The sequence below is a fragment of the Notechis scutatus genome, chromosome 7 (genome assembly GCF_049901735.1).
Source record: "Notechis scutatus isolate UNSWTSFEM ecotype Mainland chromosome 7, rNotScu1.2, whole genome shotgun sequence".
Taxonomy (NCBI): Eukaryota; Metazoa; Chordata; class Lepidosauria; order Squamata; family Elapidae; genus Notechis; species Notechis scutatus.
The window spans coordinates 167,221-192,500 of record NC_142015.1 but is presented as its reverse complement, the minus strand read 5'-3'; the positions used below and the strand labels follow the sequence as shown (position 1 = coordinate 192,500).

Here is a 25,280-nt window from a genome sequence, read left to right as displayed (position 1 = left end):
GTGTTGTAAATAAGTAAAATATTGTAAATACATTGCAATCACATTCCACTCAGGAAAATATGAAGTATGTAATATTGCAGCAGTTTATATACAATTAAATATAATAAGTTATTAAAAGTGATTCACTGTAGTAATCTAGAAGCCTAAATGTAGGAGAAGAAATGAGAGAGCCTGAGGGGAGGGATGAAGCCACAAACAAAGTCAGTTCAACCCCTTTGAGGGCCCTTGGCCCTTATCTAACGGTATCTCCCATTGGCGGAGAGGATTTCCTGCGCATGGGCTTTAGCAGCAAACCGGTTTCTTTGAATCTCCTCCATGTATGGACCTGGTCTTTCACCCCTGACACTAAAGCACATGCTTGTTGTGGGAAGAGGGAGTTGATTTCTGTTCCATACCTGCTCTTCCATCTCAAGACTGCTTGTCTGACAGTTTATGGAGTCCACTTGTCAAAGGGGAAAAGGAAGTTAATCCTCTGAATCGAGCAGCTGATGCTCTTCAACAAGCTGAAATTATCATAAAGGAATTCGGCTTTGCTCCACATTGGATGAAGAAAAAAGTTCTTTCTGTATCTTGTTTGTATTTTAGGAAGGTGACCAACATTGTTCTAATGCCTCAGCAATGCTAAAAAACGAGCATACCCGTTCTTGTTTTAATGACGCTTGGCTCCCTGCCCCCTTTCTGTCTCTTTTGCCTAGTTCTTCTGGGTCCTTTTGGCAATCTTCATCACTGAGTTGCTGCTATTGTTGGTCGAAATCATCTTCGAGAAGCAGGTAAGCTATATCCGTTTCAGTCGCTCCTATGACTGGAGCACTTTTCCCATTGGAGGTTATGAATTGGAAAGGGGGGAGGGGGAGAAATCATTCACTCTTTGCATCTGCCTTTTCCTACAGAAAAGGAAAAAAATAGTTCAATGGTAGCAGAACCATAAAAGACAGATTAGAATACAAGTCAAAATAGGCAGAAAAATGATAAGAGAATATTTCTACACTCTTAGGTGCGGTTCAAATTGCCAGCACCAGATGGATTACATCCCAAAATCCTGGAGGAGCTGGCAGATGTGATATCTGAACCAGTGAACCATATATTTCAAAGATAGATTGGACTTTGTGTAAAGACGGATGCAAAAAACAAGTTAAACAGTCCCGCTTTTTCTTTATCACCTTCTTGCCACTTTCTCCCACTCATGGACCAATCTGTTTCCTTGACTGTTTTCTTGATTTTTACATGTTGAAAGAGGCTCTCTCTTTTTTTTGTTATTTTTGACTTTTGTTGAGAGCCTTAGTTCATTTGAGCCTTAGCTTTCCTCACTTTATCTTCGCAGGCTCAGGCTATTTGCTGATATTCTCTGCCTTAGTTATGTGCCCCTCTTTCCACTTTTTATACTTGTCCTTTTTGTCTTTCAATTTAGCAGAGAGTTCTTTATGCAGCCACGCTGTTTCTTTTGAGACCTGTTGTTTTTCTTCTTCGTTGCTATTATGCTAGACTGGGCTTTTATATCACTTTTCAAAGTTTCCCAAGCTTCTTGGGTTGTTTTCGCCTCGAGGATTCTCATCCGTGGAATCCTTCCCAAGCTCTAAGTTTATTGAAATTAGCTCTTTTAAAGTCCAAAACTCTAGTTTGATTTTGCTTGACAGCAAGGTTGATATTCTTACCTGCACAAATATCTATGTTACATGCACTGATAACCCCATTAATTTTAGATTGCTGGGGACAGAAATGTTCTGTATTAAAAAACTCTTTGTCTCCATTGCTTAGTTTAAAGGCTTCCTTCCTTCCTTCCTTCCTTCCTTCCTTCCTTCCTTCCTTCCTTCCTTCCTTCCTTCCTTCCTTCCTTCCTTCCTCCCTCCCTCCCTCCCTCCCTCCCTCCCTCCCTCCCTCCCTCCAAATATTGTCCTCTGATGGGAGCTGTAACTCTTTCAGGGTGCCTAGCAGGTTCTAGGAATTTCTGTAGCTGTCCTGCATTGTCTTAGAGATTTCTTGTCTATGATTTCTTGAGTTTTGATAAACTTTTCTTTTTTCTGGCAGTCAGGTTTGACTTGCCCCTCCCTGTCCTTGGCTGACCGCCAGCTGTGGCCTATGGGGAAATTACCCAGCCTGAGAGCCTTCCTTTGACCATGCGAATCTGGGCTGGCTTTGCAGCCGGACGGAGAGGGTGAGACCTTCATCAGCTGCCATCCAGTTCTGCCACTTTGGGGGATGGCGAGGTGGGCAGGATCTGCCCCACTCCTCAGCCCTGTCTGAATGGGGGCTGCTTTTTTTCCGTACTGCCAATGATCCCCTGCAACCCACAAGCTGGTTTTGTTTGGCGGTTTCCTGTTTTCCTCTTTTCTCCCTGCCACCTTCTTTTTTTCTTGCATTCCCACACACTCTCTTAACGTACACACACACACACGGACACGGACACAGACTGCAGAAGTCCCTCCCCTTTCTTGGCAGAAGCAGAAGCACAGCCCTAATCCGGCTGCCTCACGGCCCCCGGGGGGGGAGGTCGGTCTGGGCCTGAGCGCTGCAGGGCTGCTGCTGCTGCTACGGGGGGGCTCAGCTGCCTTCTCTCCCACTTTTGGGCCACATTGGCGTACTGAGCCCACACCCACAGGCCCAGATACACCCAATCGTGTCTCAGCCCTGTGGCTCCACCGACCTGCTCTTGGTCGTCTTGCCGTGGTGAGAAGAACCGGTGACGTTGATGGAAGTGCCAGGAGTGCCAAGGAGAGTCAGGAGGACCTGGTGTTTCGACTCCTTCTTTGGTTCATAGGTGCCCTGAGGGTGCCTGAAGCGGAGGCCCCTGGGCTCAGGAGAGAAGGAGCCCTGTTCTGAGCCTGGCCACAGCCCTGGATGGAGGGGGAAGCTCCAGGGGGCTCAAGGGGTCTTCGTTGCTTCCTGCTGGGCTCGCTTCCCCAGCACACGGACTCAAAGCTGCTCTGGGGCAGGAAGGACCCGATTCTCCCAGTGAGTTCAGGCCAACCAAGCAGATACACTGACCCTCACAATAATCACTGACAATCTTTGGTGCTTCCAGCCCTATGATTCTGTGATGTTGGGATGCTAGAATTTCACCAGAAATGAACCAGGACTGTGTCAGAACATCTTCCGTCTAAAGTAAATAGTGCTTCTACTTATTTAGCACATGGCTGTTTTGTCCCTTGTGGCTGCCACAAAGGTGAAAGCTGCTGGCCTCTCAGATGACTCCCAACCTGGGTGGTCTCTTCAGGGGTTGGAGGAAACCCCTCTCATCCGTGGGACCCTTTTTCTTGCAGATGAACGCAGCGTTCCATTCCAGCATTCAGGATGGAATAAGACACTACTATGACGACTTGGATTTCAAAAATATTTTGGACTATGTTCAGCAAAAGGTAACGCTATATTTTTGGGTCAACTGTCATTTTGCTATAACAAAAGTATTACTGGAGAAAGGTTAGATGGCTAGACCGATCCAGAATGCCTTTTTCTGCTAAATAATACATGTGTAATCTGGGATAGATTCTCCCATTCTGACACTGATAATGTTACCTAGTTTGGGCAATGAAACATCTGCTGGAAGTCAACCAAGCTCAGAGAACATCAAGAATCCCTCATCTCAACTCTAAGCTAAAAATATTCTCCTTTGTTGGATTCTCTCATTCGTTTGGGCCTCTGGGTGGCCTCTTTGCAAGCAGGGGGATTCTTGGGGAAGAACATCTGAACGGAGGAATGTCCCCAGGGTTCTTCAGAGGCTGGTGCTTCTCACAGCAGACACTGCAGGAGGACCAGGTTTGTCTATAGTAGACAAGAATCAGGAGGTCCCTCGTAGCCCCCTTTTATTAAAAGGCATATACTGTTGTGATGTGTGATGCTTCTAATGAAGGGAGCTGTACTTCGCAAAGTTTATGCCTTTTATTATTTATTTTAGTTTCATTTTGTTTTCAATTTTTAGATTTTTTTTCATGTGACCGGCTTCTCTGGCCCAAGCGCCCTTGTAGCACATCGGACTTCTTAGTGACTGCTAGCAACTGCCGAATGCAAATTCCTCACTTTCCCAACCTAATAAGTGGGTGAGAAAACTTAAGAACCCAACTCCTCTGCAGAGACCCTGAGGGGTAGAACGTGGAGGTGGTCTTTCTTAGTCCTGAGGGCTTTTGTCGTCCTCTGGGTTTTTATCTCCCTCGTGGCTTTTTTGAAGAGAACGGTTGCTGTTCCCTATTTGACAGTGGGGGAGTTTGGATAAGACTCACCTTTTGCCAGGGGTTCAATAAGAATGGCTGCAGCTGTTCAGGTGTATACTGCCACTTGGAAATCCCCCCACCCACCCCCCCCGCTCCCAGAGGGAGGTGACTTTGGGTGGTCTTGCTAAAATCTCAGCTCGGCTGCTGCTCCGGCCTCAGAGGAGCATCTGCCCAAAGCACATTCATTCCCTAGTCTCCTGATGATCCTGTTGAGCGTGGCCTCCCCTCCCTGTCGCTTGATATTTCAGCAGGAAAACCTGAAAGCTTCGGCCCTTGGAAGATCCTGGTCCACTAGAAGGACCCTGGGGAGCAGCCCAGACACTTGAGGAAGAGAAGGAAGCACCGCCGCCTGTTGAGCAGAGATGGCCATGCTCCCCTCTTTCCCTGGGCAACAAAGCGGCCATGGCTGCAATAGCACAGGTCTCCCTCCTGCTTTACAAAGTGGCCCTAGATCTGTCCAGATCAATGGCCTCGCAGGCTTAGAGCAGGCCAGTCTCTCTGAAGGCTAAGGGCCTCTGTCCTCCAGCTTCCTGGGGCTGCCTAACCGTTTTACTTTTATCGGTTGAAAAGGGAAGCCGTGCATTAAGCTCTTCTCTTTGTCTTGTAGTTTTCCTGCTGTGGAGGTGATGAATTCAGTGACTGGCATGTGAATCCATACCACTCGTGCAACAGCAGTGGCCCTCTGGCCTGTGGAGTGCCCTACACCTGCTGCGTCAGGAAGGTGAGGGGGAAGAGGCTCACACCGGGGTCTTCCAGGTGCGCCTTGCTCTGTGATCCCTTTGGACTGCTTCATGGCAGGGCCACAGTCTCCTCCGGTTCAAATAGCAGGCGGTTGTGTGACATGCTTCTCTCCAGGCCACCCCTCAGCTTCAGTTACTGTAGGCTTCCACACCCAGGGCACCATCCATAGACATGGAGGCAGTTTAAAGGACAGTTGAAGGACACAGATCTGTAAGGTGCCCAGGCTAGAGAAGGCTGGGTTTTGAATCCTGTAAAGGAAAGCGCAAAAAAAGCCACAGCAGTCTCCTAGGCTGCATCAACAGAGAAGGAGCATTGAGATCAGGGGAAAGGATGGTGCTGCGGTGCACTGCACCCGTGAGGACACACTTGGAAAACTGAGCCCGGTTCTGGACGCTGTGACACAAAAAATGATTCTGAAACTCTAGAAAGAGTGCAGAGAAGGGCAACCAAGGTGATTAGAAGGCTGGAGGCTAAACTGTAGGGTGAGCAGTTAAGAGCTTAGCGAAGAGATGAAATAGGGGTGGCCAGATAGTTCCCCTGAAAGGGTGCTACAGAGACGAGGGGAGAAGCTGTGTCTGTGAACTTCTAAAATGTTGCAGTTTTTTCTTCTGGGGTTGCTGGGTTTTTTGGTCTGCTTAGGGTGTTTTGAAGGGCTTCAGTTGGCTTGTGTGTTATGCCGATCCCAGGCAGTTGTAGGAGTCTGTTGGTGGTTTCTGAGATACTCTCGATGTATGGCAGTGTAATTCTTTTTAGGGTTTGTGTTGGTTGTGCTGTATTAACCCAATGGTCAGGGACTTTTTGATAAAGTGGAGTGGATATCCATTTTGTTGGAATAAGTTGTATAGAGGCTTCATTTCCTTTTTCTGCTGTTCCAGTTGCTGCAGCGTATTTGGGCTCATCTGAATAAAGTCCTTATGCAGCTTCTCGTGTGAGAAGTTGGGTTGTGGCTTTGGCAGTGGAGCACCTGGTTAGTATGGGTGGTTTTCCCGTAGACTTGCATTTCTGGTTTGCCATTGTGGTCTCTGCTGATCAGGATGTCCAGGAAGGGTAGCGAGTTGTTTTCTTCCTTTATAGTAAACTGGATTCATTTAAAAATGTTATTGATAGTTCTATGGGTGTTCTGTCAGTGGTCCTTTTTTCTTATGCTGAAAGTGTCATCTACATATCTGATCCATATTTTTGCTTGTATTTGTGGAGGTGCTATGGCTTCTAGATGTTGCATGATGAACCCTTTAATTTGTTGGTAAATATATCCATCACATTGGAAGTATGTGGTTAAGCAGAGGTTATGCGATCCATAATCCTGGGTATTTTGATCTTTGTGTATCGATTAAGTCAGATGTACTATGGAAAAATGCGGTCATGGATTCTTGGTGGTCAAGAATGGTCAAGAATCCATGACCACATTGCTCTACAAGAAGTTGGCTGTGGTCTACTTTAACAAATGCCTCACAAGAATCACAATCAGAATAGAGCTGGAAGGGACCTTGGAGGTCTTCTAGTCCAGCCCCCTGTTCAAGCAGGAGATTCTATCCCATTTCAGACAAGAGGTTGTCCAGTCTCTTCTTAAAAATCTCCAATGATGAAGTACCCACAACTTCTGAAGGCCAGCTGTTCCACTCGTTAATTGTCCTCCCTGTTAGGAAGTATCTCCTTAATTCCAGGTTGCTTCTGTCCTTGAATAGTTTCCATCCGTTGTTTCTTGTCTTCTGGTGCTTTGGAAAATAAGTTGACCCCCTCTTCTTTGTGGCAGCCCCTCAAATACTGGAACACTAATATCATGTCCTTTTCTTTAGATTGGCCATACTGGATGGCTTCTAGTAATTGTCTTGTTTGTTCCTAGGTGCTCACAACTCCTCCTCTTGCTTGCTTGAACCTTCAGGGCCCTCCTGCCCCTTAATGCTTGCAAGAGAAGTATCAGAAAAATGAGGCAACATATTCCTAACACACCAAAGCACAATCCTAGCAAAGCAAACACAGGGCTGCGCTGCGCTGTGAATAGGAACGGAGGGCTGTTTAGAGGCAAAATGCAGCTGTTCCGGGCGAGAGCAGCCGAAGACAACCGAAGGGGGCAGCTTCACCTTTTTTTCCTTCTTGGTGCCTTAAACGTAGCCCCCTGAACGTCCTTCCAGGTGCTGCTATTGGCCACTCTTCTTGTTGTCTTCACAGGCGCCAGGAGAAGTCATCAACACCCTGTGTGGATACCGGACACTCAACCAAGAGGTAGCAAACTGAAACCCACCGGGCTGAGTTGAATGCCAGGCAGCAGCGGGCAGGAGGGGAGGGGAGGTATAGATAAACAAACAAGTAAACAGGTGTTTTGGGGGTGGGGGGGGTTGCTGCTGAACTCCCCGTGGAGGAGAACTGCCCTGGCTTGGGGTGACGCCTGAGATTTTCTGGCAGCAGCTACTGTGGCTGGGAAGCCCAAAGGCTGAGGGGTGGGCCCAGAGTTGGCCAAGGCTCAGCCCAGGGCCTGCAGGACGGGTCTGACTCCCCCTGCCAAGGAACACTCCGTCCCATGGTCCTTGGCCTTGCTTAGAAAGGGCTGGCCCAGAAACCAGGAGGCGATGAGTTCTGCTGCCACTTTAGGCAGGAATGCTGGTCGGGTGACATTGGGCCAGTCCTCCTCTCTCTCAGGGGTGTGTGTGGCTGTGGGGGAAATAGCAGGAGGAAAGAGTGTTGCATGCTCGCTGCCTTGAGTTACTGATAAAATTAAAAAAAGAGGGATACAGCATTCCATTAAATAAATAAATAAATAAATAAATAAATAAATCTGCTTAATTTTTCATGTAACATCCCATCCCGCCCCAGACCATTCAGAAATAATTCAGTCGAAGAGTTAATAGTCCAATGCGGGGGACTCTGCTTGTCCCAAGCCCGTTGGCCAGGCTACAAATGGCAACCACGTGACTGTCAGTGTAAGGAGCAGTTATTCCTTCAACCCCATCGAAACATCGAATGGCCACTCAGTGAGGCGGCCGGTAAGCGGAGGCGATGGGGATGCAGCCTGCTTGAGGGGAGGGGGGCTTAAACCGGAGCAGGCCAGGATTCTGAGCTGCTGCCTGGCTGCCCCTCCCCCCCCCCGGGAGACCTTAGAGCTGAATTTTTTCAACCTTGGCAAATTTAAGATGTGTGTACTTTGGGTCCCAGAGTTCCGAATTGGACCCTCTTCTGTTCAGCTTTTTTAGTGTTATCCTGGCGATCGACTACCCTGGACCCCCCCCCACCTTTGTTTTATTTCTTTCCATCATTCTGCTAAGTTGAAAAGAGCAAACAGGATTAGACCCATTTGGGAGGATCTGCAAATTTCAGATGAACATTATCAGGCGCAGGACGGCAGACAAGAGTGCCAGCCCGTCTGGGGCCTTGACCGCAATCTCAGCCAGCACCACAGGAATTTAGTGCACACTCCTGGCCATGCACCCCAAAGAAGAGATGGGGGCTTCCTGTTCAAAACGGCTGAGAACAGTAGATACCTGGGAGTGTTGTGTGAATGGCCGGCCCAGGAGTCCTCTGGGAAAAACCTGTGGTAGATTTTGTGGTGGCTTCACACAACAGCCTGATCTGGTTACTGAATGGCCCCCTTCGCCCTGCCAAACAGCTCGGTTTGCCCAACATAGTCACATCCTCTGATAAAGGTTTGCCTGGCCACCATACGGACTTGGTTAGTGTTGTGGAAACCAGCATGTAGGGCAAATTTGGGGGTACCTGCTGGATCGCAGTGATTCTTTAAAACTTCCATCGATCAAATGTCATAGCAAAATGTGTGACTGGAGTTCTAAATGCCCATGACTTGTGACGGGATGAGACACAATCATGTCATTAATCAGAGCTTTATTCTTTCTGTAGCGACTGGAGCTGGTGGACACGATCCATGTCCGCGGCTGCATCCACGCAGTGAGCTTTTGGTTCAAAGACAATTTTGAATCCACTCTAGCCATTGTTTGCTCTCTGCTCCTTCCTCAGGTAAAAATCCACTTTGTTCTCTGATAGTTATTTGAGGGTGCTTATATTTTTGCCCATGAAAAAACGGCAGAAAAGAAGCATCACCTAAGGAGACCTTCCTGCAAACGGACGAGATCGGAGCTTCCATCCGCTGGGAGAGGTCCCAGTCTGGGGAATGGTGCCTGCAACCTTGGCATTGGGGTGCCGATCTTGAGGTTTTTAAATGCCCCGCAAGCTCCCACTTGTCCTAATGAAAAAGGAATCCGTAACGCGTCCAGAGTAGCTGGCTGTGTCGGCCCCAAAGTGGGCCAGGATAACGGGTGCTTTCTCTCCAGTTGCCCTCTTTGTTCCTTGGGGAGGTCTCTGGGCATCCCAGTCTGGTTGCAGTTCCTGCCAAGGAGCCGCTGGCTGGGATATTCAGAATAGAAACAAGCTGGGCAGAAGCCAAATTTCTGTTGTTCTCCACAGTTTTCTCTCATCAGTGCCGTTTTCAAAGGCTCCAGAGCTGGCATTCTTCCGCTTGTTTGTTCCTTTAGCCAGGGGCCAGGCAGGCTGTAGGAAACGTAAAATCACCGAACCAGTAGTTACACCAGTCAGATCCCACCCCTGGAGGGGATCCCGCTTTCCGGCCTGCCTCCCACGCCTGCAGGGTCTGCGCTGGTCCCTCCGGCACCAGGCATGGAAGTCTTTGGAGAGCTGACGGATTTTCACCTCCCCGTCCTCAGTGGCACAGCCAGCCGTGGCCCAGGGCCTCTCCACCCCCACAGTGGAGAGAGTGGCTCGGTGGAGGGCACGTCCGGTTCCCAGGCCTTTTCAGTGTTTGGGCAGACTTCGCTATGTGCGCTGAGAATCCAAGAGATCTTGCCGCCAGCTGGAAATTTGGGGGCATTGAAATCCACACATTTTAAAGTTACCAAGATCAACAAAACCGGGTTATAGGATGCATTGGATAGTGTGGATTTGAAAACCTTGGATGGGACACCACTAGGAAAGATTTGTGACTGGGTGTATACAGGAAGCCCCTTGGAAAAGAGGCACCGCTCCCACAAATCCGGGGATCCATCTCTTTTCCACTTCATGCTGATCATCGGCGGCTCCAATCTTGGGATTGTTAAAACTGTTTATTCAGGGTCCGGAAAGAAGGGGGAAACATGGGGGCTTTATGCAATGCTTTTTTTAAGGGACCTCGAAAAAGTTCCTGGGATTAAGCTGGAATCTGTGTGGCACAGGACATCCAAACTGGCCGTGCAGATTTCACAGGACAGACTGAATGTTCTCTTAATCTGGGTTTGCTTGAGGCTTGTGATCCAGGCACGAAGAGGAGAAGCTTTCGGGGCTGCTCCAGCTCAGACCTTTCACAGATGGTCCTCGACTTATAACCATTTGTTTAGGGAACACTCCAAGTCACAATGGCGCTGAGATATATGACTTACAAGCAGTCCTCCCACTTATGACTGGTCCTCCCACTTATGGCCACCACTTCCGAGTGGTCCTGTGATTGAAATCCAGGTACTTGGCAGCCGCCCAGTGCTTGTGACTGTGTCTGCGATCGCCATCCACCTGGGCGTCCCAGGCAGCTTCCCACCAGCAAAGCCAGGGAGGGAAGCCCTATTTGCTTAGGGACCCTGATTCACTTAACGACAGCAGTCATTCGCCTAACAGCCATGGCAAAAAAGGGTGTAAAGTCAGGTGTGACTCGCTGAGTGACCAGCTTGCTTGGCAAGGGAAACGTTGATTCCGGTTGTGATTGTAAGTCGAGGACGATCTGGTATTTGCCATGTCAGTTTTCATTCATTCATTCAGGTCAGGGAGGGAGGGAGGGAGGGAAAGAGTGGAGAGAAGGAGAAGAAAGAGCAGGAAGGAAGGAAGGAAAGACGGGAGGAGGGAGGGAGGAAAAGAAAGGAAGGAAGGAAGGAAGGAAGAGAGGCAGGGAGAGAGGAGGAAGAGAGAAGAAAGAAGGAAAAGAAAGGGGGAAGGAAGGGAGGAATGAAAAAATCAGAAAGGAAGAAAGAAAAGCAGGCAGGGAGGAGGAAGGGAAGTGGAAGAAAGAAGGAAAAGAAAGAGAAGGAAAGAAAGGAGTCTAAGACTCGGGTCTCCAAAGCCCCTTGAAGCAACAGTCAAAGTGTTCCTTGATCCCAGCGACCCCCCCACTTTCCTCCCAAGTAGGAAGATCCTCTTCCTGTCCCGCCAAAGCAATTGATGTGCCAGAGCCTGACAGCCGTGTCCCTGCCTTGCAGCCGCCCTCCAGTCCAGGGAGCGGAGGGCTTGGGGCGGGTTGGGCCGAGTGGCTGCCGGGAGACGCGGGCGCTTGTCCTGTGTGCACGAAACGCCCAGGGGAGGCCTCAGGGAATGGCGCACTGGGAAGGAGGGCTGGGGGGAGCCCACTGGCAGTGAAGAATGGCCAGCAGAGGGCCGGGGGCGAAGGCCACTGTGGGCCGGCTACGGTGGGGGGCAGGTGGGAGTGAAGTGGGTGCATCGGAGCCCGACCATCCCGTAGTGGTTCGGTGTCACAGTCCTTGCAGCCAGCCCACAGGGCATGGTGGCCCCGTCCGAAGCGGTCCTGGTGCATCTCTCTCCTTCCTTCTGGCAGGTCTTCGCCTTGGTGATGGCCTGGCTGCATTGGCAGAAGCTGAATGAGATTCATTCCCAGATGGACACCGTGGACTTCAAGCAACTAGACTGGAGCGACTTCAATTTTGCCGCGCTGGACCTCACGGGAGCCGGCTGGTGCTGGTGCTTGCCCCGAGAAGGTGGCTATATCCCCGTCTGCAACCGAGACGAGGAGAGCGAGGCCGAGGCTGCCGCCACCAGCCGCCACAGCCCAGTGTGAAGCCTCCGGCCGCTTGCAGCGCCCACTCCGAAGAAAGAGCCGAGGCTTGGGGCTCCTAAGCCAAGAGGTCTGTGGGTGACCTGTGGCCTTCTGAGACCGATACCCAACCACCCCGTCATTGTCTTTGCATTCGAGGTTGAGTTTAAAATTCAAGTAGGTTTTTCCAGTTTGGGGACTCTGAACTTTTAATGTCTTTTTATTATTATTTTTTTAAAAAACTGAAAATATAGAAGCTTTTTTATTTTATAATTCTTAGATTTTAGAACTTTAGTAGAAAAAAGAATCCTGGGTATTTTTTACACCAGGTGGTTAAAATATTGCCCCTGAATTTTCCTACATATTACCTAGTAGATGGTCCAATTGTTAACACTCGTTTCAAATCCAATTAATGCTTTTATTTCCATAAAAGTCTCCTGATGACTTTAAAGCAGTTTTTTCAGGACAAAAACCCAACCAGTCAAGAATCTTGTAGTGCTGACAATCCCAGTGTTTTCCATTTTACAGACTACAGTACTAATACCACCATCAAAAAATTCTGATGACTGAAAAGCAAGAATTTGGTGTGATAGGTAATGATATATATGGATCTCCAAAATGAAATAAATCTTATGTTCCCATTTGAAAGATTGCAAAACATTTACAGATGTGGCAATCCCACATTTTTCGCCCCTTTGAAAATTAACCTTTATTCTGGCTCTCTCCCAGAGCGTTCACATGTGATAGAAGCCTTGGGTCACCAAAATGGGCCGTGAGTAGCGTAATGTAACCAATCGGATGCAGCTTAGGGACCCAGTGGATCCACAGTGAACAGGTGTTGGAGGACAAAGCGTATCGTTACCTTCACTGAACTTGAGCAGAGGGCCTGAAAAAGAGGCACGTTCTGCATTGATGGAAATTTCACAGCAACACAGGGGGTTAAATAAATAGCGGCCTATCCTAATGGCCCTTGAAAAAAGCCCCGTACTGACTTGTAAAATCTTGTTCTTTTCTAGTCACCCTGGTTTTGAATTTTGCTATGTATATTCTTTGCTTCTTTTTTTCATGATTTTTGTAAGCCCCGATTTGTAATCAGGATACCTTGGGAGTATAGTGACTACAATTGTTCAATTGACTGATCAGTTGATTGATTGATTGATTGATTGATTGATTAAATAAATAAATAAGTGGTTGGACATGGAGTTGTGTTAGTCTTTGGCAGCAAACGGGGCGCCTTTTGCCTCCACAGAGACTTATATCAACAAGTGGAGAAAGGCCCTCATGGATCACAGTTCACATCATCGCACGCCTGGGAACTGGCCCCGGGGGCACCCAGAGGTCCCGTGTGGTGCAGTGGCTAATGGCCCAGGCGAGAGACCGAGAGGCGGCCTCTTCTAGCAGTCCTCAAATTAGGACAACAGTTGAACCCAACATTTCTGTTGCTAAGCAAAACAGAGAAGTGATTTTGCCCCGTTTTCTGCCCTTCCTTGACACAGTTGAAAAGTGAATCACAGCAGTTGTTAAGTGAGTAACCCGATTGTTAAGTGAATCTGGCTTCCCCATTGACTTTGTCGCAAAAGGGGATCACGTGACCCCAAGGGGACCTTGCGGCCGTCATAGAGACGAACCAAGCACCAAGCGCCTGAGTGTTGATCATGTGACCTCCACGGGGATGGTGCAATGGTCGTAAGTGTGAGAGATGGTCCTTGGGCACGTCCTTCAGGGCAATTGTAACTCCAAGCGATCACTAAATGGACGGCTATAAGTTGAGGACTGCTGGTGGTACCTCATGGGCCAGCCCCTCCTCCTCCTCAGCTCCAGGAAGAAGCGGGCCAAGGCAAACCATCCCGGAAGAGGTCAGGAAAACAGCAACGCCTCCGGCTGGGCAGATAGCCTCGCTTGGGAAAGCGTTTCCTCCTTGAGGCCCCCCTGCAGGAAGGCCTCGTCTTGGGTGAGCCCATGGAAGTGCCCTGAGGACGGCCTCCGCTGAAAAAGGATGGATGCCAGGCGGGTCGTTCTGGGGTTCCCCAGGATCCGTTTTGTTTCCCCCTTTTTGAGGAGGGGAGCCACATCAGTTCTTTTCCAGTCTCTGGTGGTTCCCCGGTACTCCAGGATCTTGGAAAGAGGCGGTTCAGGGGTTCCGAGATCCCGTCTGCCTGCTCTCCCAGAACCCTGGGGTGTAAAGTGCCTGGTCCTGGCGATTTGAACTCGCCTAGGGCGGACAGGTGTTCTCTTACTATTTTCTTGCTTATTTTAATTTGGATTCCTAGCCTGTCTTTTACATGTATGTTTTTGGTTGGTTGAGATATACTATCTTTGTACGTGAAGACAGATGCAAAGAGTGAATTAGGCAGCTCTGCTTTCTCTCTGCTGCCCTTCCCTTCCCTAGTGGACGGATTGTTTCCTTGACTCTTTTGTGTGGTTGTATCACCCCATTGTGGTCACAAACTGAAAATCTGTTTGAATAATACAGAGGCAGAGCAAGACTGGCTTGGAATGGGAGGGCGTGGTGGCAAGAAAACTCTCACCAACCATGCATGGGGATGCTGCCAAGGTGCTCCTGAGTCACTTTTTCCAATGCCATTGTAACTTTGGTCACTAAATGAATGGTTGTAAGTTGAGAACTACCTGTATTGTATATAAATTGGAAGCAAACCTCCAGACGCTGCTGATGGTCAATGGTCTCAGGTAATGAAGCGCCTGCAAGCAAAGAACCGAGCTCAGAGGTCACCAAGGCCTCCACATTTCGACCTTGGGCTACAGAGATTCTCTGCTCTTGGATCTCCTCTGGCAAGTACAGATATGAAGACTTTGTATTTTCCACTGTGTTCCGTATGTGGCAAGATGATTTCATTTTGTTCAACAGCTGTAATTTGAATTCTTGTTACCTTATGCTTTCTTGTATTTAATTTACCTGCTAAGGTACTCAATAAAGCTTGAAATCTCCTTCCTCACTGCTCTGTTCATTGTCTTTGGATTCTCAAAGAACCGCTGCCTAACACTTGGTGAAAGGTTCACATATACAGACACGTAGAGATGTTCTGATATCGAAGGTTGACCACTTCAGAGGCTAGAAATCCTCTAAAACTTTCATGACTTTTTACTTCTTCCTTGAAGTAATTGTGGAAAAAGATTTATCCGTTACATGAAAGAGTAGCAGGCACAGAGGTGCTTAAAAGCCACTGGAAGTTGCTGGGAAACAATCATCTCAAGTGACCTCATAGCTAAGCCCATTTTAAACCAGGATGCTTAAGGAGTTTTGCCCTAAAATCTCGTCAACACACTTGTCACCTTTTTCTTTTTTTAGTGGAGGTGTATCCGTTGGCTTCTACGGCTTTATCCTCAGTTCAAATGTCGTCTCCACCGCGACTTTTCTAGGAAAGCTATTTGTTCTCTTTCAGCCTTGGGTGCAGATTTATAACACATAACTTATAGGGAGGATATTGAGAAAGGTTATAACTAAAATGTGTGTGCAAAGGAATTATCCTAAGAACACTATACTTAGCATTATTACTTAAAAAAAAAAAAAAGGATTCCATCGAAGTTGGAACCATCTCTCCAATATGTTTTCAGACTCATGATACTGGGAAAACTCTGGAGGAGGAGGGGTGTGTGGGGGGGTGAGGCCTCTGTTTGCCATGGTTCCATCAGGTTTACTCATTCAGACCGTTCAACTAGGACCAAAACATTCGGCCAAGGCGCCTGCATTCCTGCAACCAACAATCTTAACTCATCCAAGACCTAGAAACTAATTCTGCTTGGTATCTTTAGCAGCTGTGGGATAATCGGCCACTTGAAGTTGGTTGTGTATTAAATGGGTCAGAATTTGTCTGAACACACTCATGTATGAGCAAGAGAACCATACCATGGTCTAGTTCCTTGCTGCTCTGAAGGGATTAGTCCACATCACGTCACACACGTTTCAACAGAGAAGCTGCTGCTGCTCTAACATTTGTAGGTCGATACTATCCCAGCCTCCATTGGCCTCTTGCTGACTCTGATAGCTGTCCAGGACTGAGTGGGATCCAAAGCTTGCAGCTGGCCAGAAGCTGACGAGTCCCCTGAATGTAGTCTGGAGCATTTCTCGGGAAGGTTCAATTGTAAGTACATTGTCTGAATGTATATTCAGAATTCTTTGTAGGCCTGTTGAGGAAGAGAATGCTTCCAAGGGAGAGGCTTCGGAAAAAAAGGAAGTTATCACAGATGCCAGAAGGTGTTCATCTGTACTATTTGTAAAAAAAATAGTCTGAATTTTTGTTTCATTTTTAAAGTTTGCTTATAATACTTGATCCCAAAACTCTACTGCAGCATTTTTTAGTTCATTGAGTTGTGCTTAAAGCCATTTGTTTTAAGTTATGATGTATAATTTATGAAAAATGCATGGTTAAGCAACTTACCAGATTCACTGAGGCAGTTTTAATATATATTCCACTTTTAATATACTTTAATATAAAACTGCTTTTGACCTAACTGTAATAAGACAACATTTTCTCTTGATTTTCTCAGTGTGCAGTAAAGAACAGCCTGTAGATGCCAGAGGGAGAGACCAGTGTTGGGTTCAAAGTGACTTTGGAAGGGATTGATTTTTCTGCCATGAAATGTGACTGCATCTTTCCCAGTCGCCCATAAAGGACATTTGGGAAATTAACATGCATTGAAATAATAGAAAATACTTGTAGTTCAAGTTTTAGATTTTGACAGAGGTTTGACCTCCAAGCTTGTTTCAATGTAGTTTCTGAACATTTCGTTACCAGACCATCATATCAGCAGGATTTTCTGGTCTGCTTTCTCTTTTGCTTGTATATGTCTTGTGTCATCAGTTGAATGTTCAGAAACATTCAGAAACTAAATTGAAACAAGTTTAGAGAGCAAACCCCTGCCAAAATTAATATGCATTCCTGATTTAACAAAAACAAGAAATCCTGTACAGGGACCACCAAGGGAAATTGGGCCTTGGCTTAAAATGTGCATCTTTGGTAAAGGAATCCTGTCTCTGTGAGAGTGGCATAAAACCGTTTCTGCCTTTTTGACAGCCTGAGTCGTGTTATGCTACAGGTTTCCAGATCATTTTAGGCTGTATGTTCCCATATACTTTTTGGTGTATGTGTGCCCTCGATTCAGTGTTGGTTGATTCCAGCAACTGCCTGGATGAGCCTCCGCAGTTTTCTTGGAAAGTTTTGGAAGTGCTTTGCCCTGGCCTCCTCCTCCTCCTCCTCCTCAGGGCTGAGAGAGAGGGACTGGCCCAACGTCACCCAGCCAGGTTTATGCTTAAGGTGGGACTAGAACTCCCTGTCTCCGGGTTTCTAGCCCCGGGCCTTAACTCAGGCATATCAATCCCATGATGGGGCAGACATGCCAGGCAGAGCTTTCCCTTTAGCATAATCAAACAATCCAGCAGATACTCGCTCAGAAACGAGCCTCACTGTATTCAAAGAGATTAAACGGTTTCCCAGGGGTAGATGACACTGAATTCAGTTGACTTACAAGTGAGTGGCATGAATACAGTGGTACTGTTAGTAAGTGAATTATAGCAAGGAACAATCCAAGTTGCAATACACTTTTCATAAAAGCTATCTATATTTTATTAAGCTTGTTAAGCTTTTATTAGACTCAGCAATTTTATAAATTGTTTAAGGTGCAATGTTCACCTATTTTAAATTATAAAAATTTCCGTGTGTGTGTGTGTGTATTAGAATTTCATTATTATTTAATAAATCTTTACCTTTAAATCTACGATAGCATTTACTGGTTGGCCATGATGTACGAGAATGACACCATGGGCGAGAGATGCCTTAGCACCTTCAGAATGCAATACGATGATGAAGAGGGTAAGGATGAATTTCCTGGATTCAGGCTCCCTCCTTCTACTGTGGCTCAGTGATTTTTCCAGTTCTGGTGTCAGGCAACCCTTGGGCATGGAATATGTCCCCCATTTCCCTTACGTACTTCCCTGAGTAAAATACGTTTTAGTTGTTTTAGTTACATGTACATCACATCTGTAGCTGGGAAAATTCTTCCCTTCCTTGTCCAGGACATGGTCCCAAATTGCTTGCAGACTCTGCTGAACACTTAAGAGCATTTAGTTAGAAAAAGTCCTACCTTTCACCCATTTGTCCCCATGTGCTCCTTTCAAGGGGCAGCTATTGTATGTAAGTGCTGCAGGATCTGTTCTAGGTGCTTAACTTCTCCTCAAGATGCCTCTTTGAAAGCAGCATCAGGAATCAAGAAGGGGTAACCATCACTGGTCATGGCCAAGAATGTAGCTGCAGAGCACCTTTCATAAATGGGGACTATCAGATGGCACATAGATACAGGCCAACTCCCTTAAACTCTAAGGGCCGAGAGATGCAGGTGTTACATTATGCCACGCCCATCCGCCTCCCTCCCTCTGTTAAAGTACTGAAGTGTGCAGAAGTTTGGTCTCATTCGACATAGTGATGAGTGTGCATACAGACAGGAGGCTGAACAGCTCACTCTGTGGTGCGTCCAGAGCAATCTAGAACTGAACACACTTTATAAAACTATAGAGATGATATGAGATTTTAGGAGGAGCCCCCCTATTCTATCATCTCTTACAATATTAGGCAACACAGTATCAGCAATAGTTCACATTTCTGGGTTCTATTATCTCTCAGGATTTGAAATGGACACCTAACATTAGAACCATCATTAAAAAGGCACAACCAAGAATGTTCTTCCTGCGCCAACTCAACTTCTCCTGTTGATATCTCACAATTACATTACTTTGTTGTTTGTATGTACACTGAGAGTTTATGCACTGGAGACCAATTCCTTGTCTGTCTAATCTAGCAGATTACCATTCCATTTACATTGGGCTACCAAAGCCCCATAGCAACCAGAAAAAAAGACGCAAAAGGAGATCTTCCTTCAGCCAAGATAAAAATGGTGAACGCAAAAGGCCCTACGAGCAGCAGATCCAATCGGACACAGAAGAAGGAAGGCGGACAGGGGATGTGAGTGGAAATGACCCCGCCAGCAGGACCAGTGAGTAGAGGAAGAAGGAAAATAGAGCACTAAAAATGAGCCGGAATTCCACCAAGTTTAGAAGGGTTGATCTTGTGCTACAAGGACCTGCAAATTTCATTTCAGTATTGACTGAATTACTCCTATGGCTGCACATGTAGTTGATTGCCAGGCATATAGTGTGCAGAAATATAGAGTAGCAAAATGGAAGGAAAATATAGGATCTCTGATTTTAAACATTTTATGAGAAAAGCGTTTTAAAATCCAGATAAAAATAGAGGTGAACTAAGGTGCCCTTAGAAGAATCTCCAACAGCTTTCTACTGATGCAGGAATTACGAGGGCTACTGCCACCTCATAAATGAGGCTGCCATATCTGGCCTCTTGCAGCAATGAACCAAAGGTTTCTATATCTCTTTGTTGCCATCTATTGGTCAACTGGATTTTTACCAGCAATAGACACTATATAAAAAGGTGCCCATGCAGTTATTACTCTTTTAGCGATCACAAGAGAGACCTGCAACAACAACGCTAAACACGAAACAACAGACTTAAAACTACCACAACATCACTTCCCACTTGGTCATTCAAAGCATGTCACTGCAGATAGATAGTTAAGTGAGGCAGCACCGGGCCTTGACTTGGGATTTTACTGCAGCTTCTCCTTTGATTTTGCTTATCCAAAGCCAGTTGTGATGGGTGAAATGATGATCGCATGATTGCAGGATGCTATGGCTGTCATAAGTGCAAGAACTGGTCACAAAATCATGTTTTTCCAGCATTGTCATAACTTCGAACGATTGTTAAACAGGGTAGTCTACCTCTATATGTTTTCAAACCAGAGCAAGTGGCAGGTTTGAGACATTTATAAACATTGATTGAATTGCATCACCGCCTGTAGCAAAGGTTTAACCAAAGTATAGCTGAGAGGTGTACCTTTTTAAAAGCAAGTTAAAAATTAAATTGCAATGATGGCTCTGTGTATCTCTTTAGAACCTGTGGCTTGTCATTCCCCCCCGCCAGCCAAAAGTTCCTAGAAAGCCATGTTCCCCTCCTCAAAGCTTCCCTCTGCCACCCCTTTCTGTGGTTTTTTTTCATTGCTTCCTGTTCTGCTTGAATTGGGTTACTGTAAGCAGTTGCCCTTTATGTTTCTTTCCTTGTTTTTTGCTATAGATCAGAGAAAAGAAAAATAATCATGAGGAACTATTAATTAAAATTCATCCCTCCAGCTGGAAACAGGAATTGATGGGACAAATTCAGGATAATTCATCATAGAGCTAGACTGAACAGGAAGCAATTCTTTGGCAGAAGAAGCCGTTTCTGGTGATCCAAGAACTTTGCATGCCTTGGAGTCCTTTGTTAGTTGACCCAGCAATTTTAGTGGTAAAATCCACTGAGGGAATCTTGCCATTTTTTCAATAAGAACCATATACTGCAATGGTTCTCAACCTCTGGTCCGTAGACCCCTGGGCAGCCACAATGTCATCACAAAGGCTTGAAGAAATGTTAGGATTGAAATTTTGAGCTAAGTCTTGGAGTTCCGTGGCCACAAGTATTTAAAAGGGGTTTGTGGTGAAGAAAAGGTTGAGAACTATTAATACACTGTAATTTTCTCATGATAATTAACATACCCAATTCTTATTCAGTATATTTTAGAAGGAATATATGGCAATATAATATTTAATAAGACTATTGCAAACTGAAATGGAAATTCAAATTTAAAAATGTTATTCATTCTAGCATGAACATCTATCTATCTATCTATCTATCTATCTATCTATCTATCTATCTATCTATCTATCTAATCTATCTATCTCTATCTATCTATCTATCTATCTATCTATCTATCTATCATTTATTTAAATTATTGGCCGTCCATCTTACCACAGGGTAATTCTGAGTGGATTACAATGTTAAAAGTTAAAACTATACAGAACCTGTAGATGGCATATATAAAATACTACAAATATACAAAGATGAGGAGGGAGGGAATAGAATCAGCCGGAGCGGGGAGGGCATCTGTTCTTAATCTGTCAGCTCCCTCCAGCCTGATGTTCCCCCATTAGACCCTCAGGCCAACTGGTAGAGCCAGGTTTCCAAGTTCTGGCAGGAGGGTTGGAGCTGACCTCACTCTGGGGGTGGAGGCGAAGGAGGGCAGAGCGGGCTCTTCTCCTGGACCCACCAGAGGGAGCTCCCTGGCCAACGGGGCTCGCAGCCGGCCTCCTTTGCTGGTGCAGGTGGGACGGGCCAACCCCCCTGGGGTGAGACGGTCCCTGGAGTAGCTTCGAGCCAGCCAGGAAGGGCTTTAAAGGTGATTCCTAACACCTTGAGTTGCATGCAGAACCACAGCAGAAGCCAGTGCGGCGTTCCAGGGCCCACTCTTGGGACCTCAAGGTCTGCCTGCCCTGCCGCACTCGGCACCAGCTGTAGCTTCCGAATGTGCTTCCAGGGTAGCCCCATGCAGAGCCCATCGCTACCCAATATGCCAGCCTGTTCGATTGCCCATTACATTCCCATCAACTTTTATAATTAATTAATAATTAAGACTGGAGTATATATATCAGTGATAAATCAACTTCTACTGATTGTCTCTTGCAATATTTGAAGCTGGGAACGGCTTTTAGAGCATTGTAGAGGCAGCTAAAGATATCTAAAAGATGAAGCCGTCCTCCAAGGGCAGAGGGAGTGCAAAGGTCCCATGGAGATAGCATCTTCTCTTTTAGAAAGGAAGGAGCTGCTTTCAGTGGCCATTTTAATGGTTGGATCTCAGCCTAGGATGTGGCAGGGAATGGCTAGCTCTGCTTTTGGAATGGCTGCAGGCCAAAACAGAAATGTTCTCTTCAGCAGCCTACTTGATAAGCTACTTATAAAAGCTTAATGGGGCACATACCAGAATAGTTGCTTACTTTCTATGCTGTTCTCAGAAAGGCATCTTGCTGAGATTTCACACAATCCTTAAGCGGGTTGGAGGAACTATGTGAAACTCCCCCCCCCCATCCTCCTCCTGTCCACAGAGGGCCATTGTCCTGAAACTGGCTGGTTGGGATATGCCCAGTCTTAAAAAGTGAGGGCTCCCTTTGGCAACGTGGTCCTTTGTTTTCGTGGCATAGGCGTGAACAGGGACGTGGTGCTCCCTTGTTTTGAGAAATGACCACTTTGGGGTTAGGAGATAAGCCCATCCTTTTCCAAAGGAGAGGAAGTCCTTCCCCCAGCCATCAGAAGCCCACCTCTCAGCCCCTTTCTCTCCAGACCCCAGCAGGCCATCCTGGTTCTAGAAACACACCCAGGGGCTTTCCAGGGTCCTTTATGGGCTGGTGACCCACTGCTCTTGCAGCCACCATCCCAAGCCCTTGCAAGAGCCCAAACACGGCTTGTGCAGGAGGACTGTAAGAGCTGCTCAGCAAAGGGGCGACAGCTGCCTTAAAGGCAGAAAGGAGGAGGAGAGCCAGGAGGGTGTCCATGCTGGTGGCAGCAGCCTCTGGAGAAGGGGCTGTTGTGAACCCGTGTTCACTGGCATTCGAATTTACCTGTGTGCCCAGGCACGAAGGCGGTTTGCAACTCCCAACCCTTTAGAAGGTACAACGTGTCCCGTTCAGAGCCAGTGGGCTTGCATGAAGTGGACGCTCTTCGTTAGATGGTGAGGATGAAGTGTCAGACCTTACCTGCCTTCCTCAAGAGGTGAAGGGGATCTGGTCTTCCTGGCCTTTCCCCTCTTCTTTCCAAAGGCCAACGTGCAGGAATCCGTGAGCTTGCAGGATGTAATTGAAAACTGCTAGCTGTTTGGCTTTGCCCTCTCTTGTTTGCAAAGGGTCCAAGCCTGGCCCAACCGTTTCCCTCTAATGTGAAATGAGAACTGCTTCCCTTCCTGCATCGTTCTTATTGAAACCAAGTAGACACCAGCCACTCAGCGGCTCTCTTAGAAACCGAGGGGAAACTGTTGCTGTTGCCACATTGTTCAAGGAAGAGGGGGAAAAACACACCAACATTGACATCGTGGTTGTTCAGTGGTGGTTCCATGCTGTTCAGAGGGAGGGAGGGAGGGCTTGATTCCACTTGCTTAATGTTCCTGAAATTTAAAAAAAGAACCGAATTAGTTCAGTTCTTTAATCACTGATCATCAGACTGTTGTGGCTCTGCAATCTAGGTAGCCCTACAGCCTCTGGTTAGGAAAGGATAATGCCATGCCCCAGCCCCTTCCAAGATGGGTGTGCTTGCACACCCTCTCCTTTGCACAGAGCACAAGCAGCAGACCCACCTCCCAACACAGAAGCTACATTGATTTGGTAGTTTTGGGTCATGAGGGCTGGGAGCGAAGGAGAGGATTGATATACCTCATAATCTGATTATTCAAGTAAACAGAAGGTGGGGATTGTTTTTGTGGCTGCAGCTCCTGTTAGTCTTTGAAGCTAGGAAGAGCTGGGGGTAGTGCTGTGATCAGCTCTTTTGCCAGAAAAAAAAATGGGGGGAAGGCTCCAACCATTTCCAGGTAAGAAACCATTCCGTGTATTCACAGTTGAGAAGTTCCAATAGGTGCAGGTCTGAGAGGTTTGTAGGAAGTGCCAAAGGGAAACCCAGGGCTGCCTCTTCTAGCAAGTCATGCAACGGTTTACATACAAGAGGAACATTTAACTGACCTTCCAGAGGGGGCAACGGGGATGTGTGTGTGGACACAGCCAGGCTTGTCCTCCTCCTCCTTCTGGACTGGTGGGGGAGGACAAACATGAACTCGGAGAATGACAGTGGGGCGGGGGTGTTGAAGAGGGGCAGGAGACCTATGGCAGGAGGGTCAACAGCCAAGTAGCAACCTCCCCAGAACTCTGGAAAGAAGGGGGCCTTGTAGGAAGCTGGCACCTTTGAGCTGGAAACTTTGATTTGGACACTTTGAGAAGTAGGAAAAGGGCCCCGAAGAAGCCAGCATCTCACCTGGAAAGACACCTTCAAGATGATTAGAACTCCATAATAAAGAAGGTAAAAGTTAGACTCCCTATGGAATCATACTGTTCTCATATCAGGAGTGGGTTTCCTGCGTTTGAATTTAAGCAGAGACTTCATATACTCTGGTCGTCATCCCCAAATGTTCTTTAAAACAAACAGCCTTTTAAAATTTAAAACAATATAAGTGGAATGCAAAACAAAATAAATAAATAAATAAAAAGGATATATTGCCTTGAGAGTTGACGTCTTCCAGAGTTGACAGTTATAAATGAGTACAAAATAAAACATGAATTTCTGTCTTAGTTGTTTTATGAATTGTCTAATTTGACTTGAAGTATCAAGATGCAATTGCTACAGCACATTAAAAACCAGACTCTCATTGGTGCTCCATGATCTGTGAAAAAATAGGTTCAATGGTTACGAGATCACATCTGCCAGCTTCCTCAGAATTCAGGGATGTAATCCATCTGGTCCTGGTGATTTGAACTCGTCTGGGGTGGGCATGTGTTCTCTTACTATTTTCTAGCCTATTTTAATTTGTATTCTAGCCTGCCTTTCACAGTTCTGTTTTTGGTAGATTGGGCTGTTTTTTTCCCATTTGCATGAAGACAGATGCAAAGAATGAATTAAGCGGCTCTGCTTTCTCCCTGCTGCCTGTTACTTCCTTGCCATCTTCTCCCACTAGTGGATTTTTCCTTGACTTTTTTTCTTGCTTTTAACACATTGAAAGAATTGTTATTGTTGTTGTTGTTGTTGCTGTTGTTGTTGTTGACATTTGTTGCAAGTCTTAGTTCATTCTGAGCCTTCGCTTTCCTGACTTCATCTTTACACATTCGGTCTATAAGCTGGTATTCTGATTAGTTATGAGTCCCTCTTTCCACTTTTTATACCTCGCCATTGTGTCTTTCAGTTTATCAGAGAGTGTGCAACCATGCTGGTTTCTTCTTGTTTCTTCTTTTTCTTTTTCAGTGGTATTGTGCTGGACAGGGTTTCTATAGTCACATTTTTCAGAGTTTCCAAAGGTTCTTGAAATGTTTTCCGTTTTAAGATTTTCATTCATGGAAACCTTCCCAAACTCTCTCTTAAGTTTATTGAAATCAGCTCTTTTAAGGTCTAACAGAATAACAGAGTTGGAAGGGACCTCGCAGGTCTTCTAGTCTAACCTCCTGGTCAAGCAGGAGATCCCAGACCATTCCAGACAAGTGGCTGCCCAGTCTCTTCTTAAAAGCCTCCAGTGATGCAGCAGCCACAACTTCTGGAGGCAAGCAGTTCCATTGGTTAATTGTTATCGCTGCCAGGGAATTTCTCCTGCGTTCTAGGTTGCTTCTCTCTTTGATTCGTTTCCATCCATTGCTCCTTGTTTTGCCTTCTGGTGCTTAGGAAAATAAGTTGACCCACCTCCTCTTTGTGGCGGCCCTTTAAATATTGAAACAGTGTTATCATGTTACCCCATTTCTTCTTTCACCAAATCTCATGATCTTAATTCTATCCTTCTGTTAATACAGCCTAGGATTTTATTGGCTTTTTTGGCAGCTGTAGCACGTTGGTGGCTCATATTTAAATGATTATTCGCTAGGAGTCCAAGATCTTTCTCTCAGTCATCACTGCTGTACTATGCTTCACATATGTCAGTACCTGTACATTTGGTTTTTCTTGCTTAAGTATAAA

General features: G+C 46.5%; 2 protein-coding genes across 15 annotated transcripts in view; both read left to right on the top strand.

Moving 5' to 3' along the window:
• Nucleotides 1-12,890, top strand: part of LOC113423379 (tetraspanin-15-like) — a 35,265-nt gene extending 22,375 nt beyond the window's left edge. For all 3 annotated transcript variants that reach the window (XM_087969849.1, XM_087969851.1, XM_087969850.1), the window contains 6 exons: nucleotides 696-770; nucleotides 3,258-3,353; nucleotides 4,810-4,923; nucleotides 7,113-7,166; nucleotides 8,793-8,909; nucleotides 11,479-12,890. In XM_087969849.1, the coding sequence (XP_087825975.1) occupies nucleotides 696-770; nucleotides 3,258-3,353; nucleotides 4,810-4,923; nucleotides 7,113-7,166; nucleotides 8,793-8,909; nucleotides 11,479-11,718 (696 nt within the window). In that variant the 3' untranslated portion in view covers nucleotides 11,719-12,890. The remainder of the gene's footprint in view (nucleotides 1-695; nucleotides 771-3,257; nucleotides 3,354-4,809; nucleotides 4,924-7,112; nucleotides 7,167-8,792; nucleotides 8,910-11,478) is intronic.
• Nucleotides 12,891-15,411: 2,521 nt separating this feature from the next.
• Nucleotides 15,412-25,280, top strand: part of SLC4A5 (solute carrier family 4 member 5) — a 58,068-nt gene continuing 48,199 nt past the window's right edge. For 4 of the 12 annotated variants that reach the window (XM_087969840.1, XM_087969838.1, XM_087969842.1 and 1 more), the window contains exons 1-3: nucleotides 15,645-15,794; nucleotides 17,434-17,522; nucleotides 18,505-18,699. In XM_087969840.1, coding sequence (XP_087825966.1) covers nucleotides 17,450-17,522; nucleotides 18,505-18,699 — 268 coding nt within the window. In that variant the 5' untranslated portion in view covers nucleotides 15,645-15,794; nucleotides 17,434-17,449. Of the gene's footprint in view, nucleotides 15,795-17,433; nucleotides 17,523-18,504; nucleotides 18,700-23,019; nucleotides 23,164-25,280 lie in introns of those variants that run through there. The other 8 variants (XM_087969846.1, XM_087969843.1, XM_087969839.1 and 5 more) reach the window with 8 other exon arrangements.